The sequence below is a fragment of the Phyllostomus discolor genome, chromosome 8 (genome assembly GCF_004126475.2).
Source record: "Phyllostomus discolor isolate MPI-MPIP mPhyDis1 chromosome 8, mPhyDis1.pri.v3, whole genome shotgun sequence".
NCBI classification, from domain to species: Eukaryota; Metazoa; Chordata; class Mammalia; order Chiroptera; family Phyllostomidae; genus Phyllostomus; species Phyllostomus discolor.
In genome coordinates this window covers 41,981,764-41,988,658 of record NC_040910.2, presented here as the reverse complement: position 1 = coordinate 41,988,658, position 6,895 = coordinate 41,981,764, and the positions used below count along the sequence as shown (strand labels likewise).

Genomic DNA, 6,895 nt, shown 5'->3' with positions numbered 1-6,895 from the left:
GTCTAATTTAATAACAAACATAAACTCTATGGAAAAAATTATGATTTGGGCTGCCTTTCAAAATAGCAACAACAACACATCTCTTAATGCACAATATTCAACATCCTAAACCAGACTTAAGAAGAAAAAGAGAAAGTTTCTCCTTAGAGACATAAAATTTAAATGAGAAAATGGAAATTATAATTATATAATATTTTTGGTAGAGACAGCATAATTATTTTCATATAGAATTATTAATCCAATGAATGGGCAGACATACAAGTCAGACATTGCTTTTTTAAATTGAAAAAAACTTTTCTGAATTTATAAAATTCCTGCAACTTGGAAGTTGGAAGTGAGACGTATAGGGGAGTTTCCTCCTGACATGGGGCCAAATCCTTGGAAGTACCTTCCATTTCCCTCTTCTGTTAATAATAGCAAGTCCTCAGAGACTGGGATAACAGACTGATTTGGCTAATTATGAGCTGTGAGCATTGCTCTCCCAAGCCCATGCAAGAATAGATCATCAGCTTTGCCTCCAGCCCTTGAAGTTCCCCATCTCAGTCCAGTGGGCTTCACATCTGAGTCTTCTTGTCTCACGTCACTGCATCAGGAGGCCCATGACAAACTCAGCCACACTGCCAGCCCTGGGGTTGGAGCCTGAACCTTCAGTGCCCATGCAGGGCAGCAGCAGTGGATTCTCACTGCCTGGTCCTACTGCAGCAGAGACAGAACAGCCCTGTGAGTACTGTGGAGATGATGGATGGAGAAGCGACTGTCAAGGGCATTTTCTCTTTCATCATTAGGACAAATAGGAGAGTTGGGGCAAATAGAACAAGAGTTGGGGAGGGCACAAACATGGAAAATTTCAGATATTTTGGTCCCTGTACAGGCAGAATCTGAATACATGGAGGGAAACAATTGTCCAATTCATTACTGATCCCCCAGGCTCTACACTCTGCTTGGCAGAGAACAACAACAGTCTCTGTTAAATATTGAACAGACTTTGCCTTGGATCTCAGAATCCTAGAGAAATTTGGATCTCAGAGAGTAGGCAATATTGCTTCCACACAGCAGGTGCTGTCCTTGCTGTGTTTTCATTCTTTCAGCAATGTCTCATAGGACTAGACAGGAGATACAACAGTGCCTGCATGTATCAATGGCACTGATTTTCTAAGAAACCTATCAATTTTCATTTAATAAGATCTGAAACACTTAAACAGAAAGGAAAACTGGAGATTTTCATAAATAGGAAAAAATTTTAAAAAAAAAGAGGAAAAGAGAAGTAAATCTTATTGTGTGCTCTGAGACACATGTTAGGATTTCCACTCACTTCTGTGAGTGAATTATGTGGGACCTGATAGGCTTCTCCTCCTCGCTCCTATCTGAAGGAATAATATGTCATTACACCTTTCTCACAATTATTTTCATCAACAAACCCACTATTTCAACCTGATTTCAAAAGCATGACTGAACATTTCTTGAGGGCAAACCTCTGTTGGATCTCACGTGTTTCCCAGAGGTGGGTGTTATTCCCCTATTTATATGTAAGAGATACCAGCCCAGAGGGGTGGGGATATCATACACACTTCACATTGAGTGTCTGACAGCTGGGGAACTCAGTCCCTGATTCCCACCTCAAGACTCTGTCCCCTCCACTGCAGCACAATGATTGTTTCTTTCCAAACCTGCTTTATCCTCAGATGAGCTCAACCACCAATTCCTTCTCTTGGGATTGGAGGAGTTCACCCATGAATTAGCAAATGGACCCAGTGGTTTGCAGGGACCTTTACTGAATGAATGTGTGTAGTGTGTATCCTAGGGGTTTCTATGAATAGTGACACATGTGCGAGCACATTTTGTAAAGCTGAGATATGGAAATACCATTCCCCATAGGAGATGGGATTTTTATGTGGCTCTACCATGAAAAGGCTACTGCTAGTCAGATGTGAGGAAACTTGCTAATTTCACTGCTTGCAATCATTTTTTGTCTCATTTTTCTATTGGGAAAATCAATATAGGTAATTAATAGTAAAATTGCACGTATATCAATATTTCTACAACTCAAACAATTCTTTTATGCCTATGTCTTTAAATTCTCACTGTGTGATTTGGAGAGGGGCATAAGAATTTTCTTAACCAGTGTCACAACATAAAATTGAAGAATGGGGGAAGGGTTTTCAGGAACAACTACTATAAAGGACACATGGACAAAACCACAGGTTTGGAAGCAATGGAGGGAGGAGGATTTGGCTGGTGTGGGGGAGGTGTAGTGGGGAGAAAACTCAGACAATTGTAATTAAACAACAATAACATGTTAAAAAACATAAAAAAAGAATATAACGGAGTTTACCCCACAGGTAATGCTGTGCATCATTTAAAATGCTGAAATATGCCCTGGCTGGTGTGGCTCACTGGACTGACCACTGGCTTGTGAACTGAAAGGTCACTGGTTCGATTCCCAGTAAGGACATATACCTAAGTTGTGGGCCAGCTCCCCAGTTGGGGGTGCATGAGAGGTAACCACACATTGATATCTTTCTCCCTCCCTTCCCCTCTCTATAAAAATAAATAAATACAATCTTTAAAAAATAAAGTGCTGAAATGAATGTATGTATTTCACACAGAGACTGAAAATGCCAAGCCGTGGTAAATGAGAACTCAAGGAACCATGTGTGTAGCATGTGAGTATTTAGGTTAGTTTTTAGGAAAACTGCTATGAATACATAAATCACTACCAATATGAAAATATTGAAAGGAAAATGCATCCACCAGTTTCATGACAATGTTTGCCTTTGGACAACTGAAGCACAGGGGAAGATCATGCAAGGATAGGAAAAACCCTCAGATTTTATCAATAATAAATGTGTAAAGTACCCATGGACAAAGAGAAGGGCAGGTGGAAGGGTTAATGTGAGAGGTGGGGGTGGGTAGGGCAGGGTCTAAATGGGGACAACTGTAATTGAAGAACAATAAAAAATAAATATAAATTCTATGGCATGTATTATTAAATACTTATATTTTAATATGGGTAGTGATTAAAATGGTATTGAAAAGAATTGATAACATTAATTCATTTACTAATTGTCTGACAATGGTTGTCTGCTCTAGCTTTATGATAGTATGCAAAAAGGACTTATGTATGGAATTTGTGATTTAACTGGTTTCAGTTTATGGCCAGCCCATAACTAAATTTTTTTATTATTATTTTTTATTGTATTTTTCCATTGCCATTTATCTCCCCTAAATCTTTTTCCACCTATATTGACTCATCCCTACCACAATCACCACACTGTTATTTTTGTCCCTAAGTTCTTTCTCTCTCTTTCTTTTTTGCTCAGTTCCCCCCTCTGAATCCTCTACTCCCAGAGCTGTCAGTCTGTTGTCTATCTATGAATCTGTTTCTATTTTGCTTGTTAGTTCAGTTGTTTCATTTGATTTCATATATGAGTGAAATCATATGGTACTTGTGTTTATCTGACTGGCTTATATCACATATCTCTAAATTTTAAAAGATGGATAGGTAACTATAACATCAACCAGCATTGATAACCACTATTTAACTATTTTATGTTTATACTTTAATTTTATTTATCAAGGCTGGGTAGAATCAGGGGAGGGAGGTGGGGATGGCTAGGGTGGAGGGGAGAGGGGGAGAATAGGCAGACAATTGTACTTGAACAATAATAAAATTTAAAAAATGGAAAAAATAATTTAATTTTATTTCTTACAACAACACTATAACGTCAGTTCAATTAATATACCTATTTTACAGATGAGTACACTCTCCACATGTTGTAATATTAGTCTTTGTTTTTTCTCTTTTCATTTTTCCAAGTTATATCATTTTTAATGCAAAATAGTTATGACATAGTTTATGTAAATGTAGGTAGTATTCACAAATCAGAAATGATCAGCTATATCCATAGGAATCTAGAATGTCACACAAACGAAGAAATGTGTTGACAATGGAATGCTTCAGTAATTCATCATGTTTTGACCTGTCTGGAGAAATGACCTGAGTAGCCTTTAGGGAGCTGAATTGAGGAGAAATGCTATCCCTCTCTCAGGAAGAATTGACTTGAAAAGACTTAGTCTGGCATAAGAAGGCCAACATATGGTTTGAGGCCTGGCTTTACCCTCAGTTTCTCAACTGTTCATTAGAGGGTTGGATTTGATGAGAAATCAACTTTCACCAATGTCTGTGATTAGAGAGAAATATAAGTTTTACCTAGCCATGATGAACATAAACAGTACAGGGAAACTCAAGTGCAAATGATTCTCTGAGGTTGTGTATCACTGACAGACAATAAGCTTTCACTAAAGAAAAATGAGTACAGAATATTCATGAAAATGAATCATTATTTAATCATTGGTGCACTGTAAACTAATATGATCTTTAGGGTGAGGGGTGCTGTATGATTTTGTGCATTTAACAAAGACATATTTTGCAAAACGTGAAGTCCACTAAGGCCCAAAATATACATATTTGAGTTAGAGTTGAAGGACTGACTTGGACCAGACAACCCACACATTTGAGTGAATACTTGTCTCCCTGGAAGATAGATGTCACAAATCCAAGTAAAGATGAAAACCCTTGAAGATAATTGCCATACAAAAATCTAACTGCTTATTCTAAGTTAGAATGCAGTTAATGTGGTTTTAGCTCTTCAAGATGACATTGTAGATTAAGGGAATTTCTGGTACTGCATCTGAGTGAGATACAGTACATTAAGCTACTTCTTAGTGTCTTCCAATTAAGATGATTTTTCCTTAGAAAACAATATGTCCCATTCCATATTTTTACTTCCAAAGTAGAAGGCTGATATTTTGCTATTGATGGAAATTTTTAATCTGCAGTGTCCTTTCTTTTCTAATATTCTTTGAGCCAGGGTCTCTAAAGTGGTTGTTTACAGAAACAGGTAAACAGCCCAGATATCTATAGGGAAAGAGTTCTAAAAGACTTCCCAACTGAAAAATGTTGCTGAAGGGTAAGGGGTGGTGGGGGGGGGGTGGTGTTTGGTCCTTAAGCTCAAGTGTGATTCCTTTGTTTGTGAATTGCTTGAATGCAAAAAAATGGATGTGTCTACACTTGTTTCATTTATTCAGCACACTCTTCCTTTTCAAACTGTGTCCTATCTGCATAGTACCACAGAATCAAACAGGTGACTCTGAATTCTTCCTCCTGGGACTGTCAGATGACCCAGAGCTGCAGCCTCTTCTGTTTGGCCTGTTCCTGGCCATGTACCTGGTGACCATGCTGGGGAACCTGCTCATCATCCTGGCCATCATCTCTGACTCCCACCTCCACACACCTATGTACTTCTTCCTTTCCAATCTGTCTCTGGCTGACATCAGTTTCAGCAGCACTACAGTCCCCAAGATGCTGGTGAACCTCCAGACATACAGCAAATCCATCACCTATGCAGGCTGCCTAACTCAGGTCACGTTTTTTTCTCTGTTTGGAAGTTTGGAGAGTCTACTTCTGGCCGTGATGGCTTATGACCGGTTGGTAGCCATTTGTCAGCCTCTGCACTACCTGGTCATCATGAACCCCCACCTCTGTGGCTTGAGTGTCCTGCTGTCATTTTTCATCAGCCTTTTGGTCTCCCAGCTGCACTACTTGATGGTGTCACAACTCACCTTCTGTGCAGATGTGCAAATTCCTCATTTCTTTTGTGATGCTTCTCAACTCCTCAACCTTGCCTGTTCTGACACCTCCATTAATAACATATTGATCTATTTTTTTGGTGCTATCATTGGTGGTGTTCCACTCTCAGGGATCCTTTTCTCTTACACTCAAATTGTTTCCTCCATTCTGAGAGTCCCATCATCAGGGGGGAAGTATAAGGCCTTCTCCACCTGTGGCTCTCACCTGTCAGTTGTTTGCTTATTTTATGGAACAGGCCTCGGGGTGTACCTCAGTTCCACAGTGTCATCTTCCCTGAGGAATGGTGCAGTGGCCTCAGTGATGTATACTGTTGTCACCCCAATGCTGAACCCCTTCATCTACAGCCTGAGGAACAGGGACATCAAGAGTGCTCTATGGAGGGTGATGAGAAGTATAGCCTAGTTTTATACCACTGGATCTTTTTTGGCTCATAGACTGGAAATAGTAGCACAATCAAACATGTGTAACAATCAATTCTGAACCTGCAGTCTCGTGGTGTATTTGTTCCCATATGGATCTGCTCTTTGTCTACATGATTTTTCCTCTTAGCACAGCAGTAATGGATTCAGAGGTCATTTGGACTCTGTACTTTAGTGAGAGTCCCTCCAGTTTGATGCGCAGCCTGTCAGTATACCCCTCTCACTTCCCTGTGCATTATCCAGGACTCTTGGTCCTGAGTTGCCATGATTGTGTCATTATAAAAAAATCATAGCTCTCTGCTTTTTGGTATTTATTCTTTCTACAGTTTCCTCATGATTCTTCCCCATTTTTGCATATTTTTGCTCCTTCATGATTGTAGTCAGATGCTTGAGAAGATAGAGTATTTAATTTCTTTTCCAAACCAGGGTAGTCTGAAATTGAAATGGGATGGCATTAATACTAAATTTGAATAAATACTTATCAACTGAGACATTCATAGAATAACTGGTATGTATGGTTTCCAATATTCTGATAAATCTTTTTCCCATTCCATCTAACATATCCTCATTAATTTCACAGCCAAACATGAAAGGGCAAATATTGGATAATTTCACTTATGTGAGGCACCTGAAGTAGTGAAAGCCATAAGATATAAACTAGAATATTGGTTGTCAGGGGATGGCAGAAGAGGGAACAAGGAGTTATCATTTAATTGGGAAATGATGATTTTCACGTTTGCAAGATGAAAAGACTCATGGAGATGGGTGGTGATGATGGTTGTACAGCAATGTGAATGTACTAATTGCCTCTGAATGAGACACTTAA

The 6,895-nt window shown here is 39.1% G+C and overlaps 1 protein-coding gene across 1 annotated transcript; it reads left to right on the top strand.

The window, feature by feature from the left end:
* The first annotated feature begins 486 nt into the window (after positions 1 to 486).
* LOC114503356 (putative gustatory receptor clone PTE01) lies at positions 487 to 6,107 on the top strand. Its single transcript, XM_028520885.2, has 2 exons — positions 487 to 720; positions 5,127 to 6,107. Exons 1-2 carry the CDS (start codon positions 600 to 602, stop codon positions 6,050 to 6,052), a joined length of 1,047 nt encoding a protein of 348 aa, XP_028376686.2. The 5' UTR covers positions 487 to 599; the 3' UTR covers positions 6,053 to 6,107.
* The last annotated feature ends 788 nt before the right edge of the window (positions 6,108 to 6,895 follow it).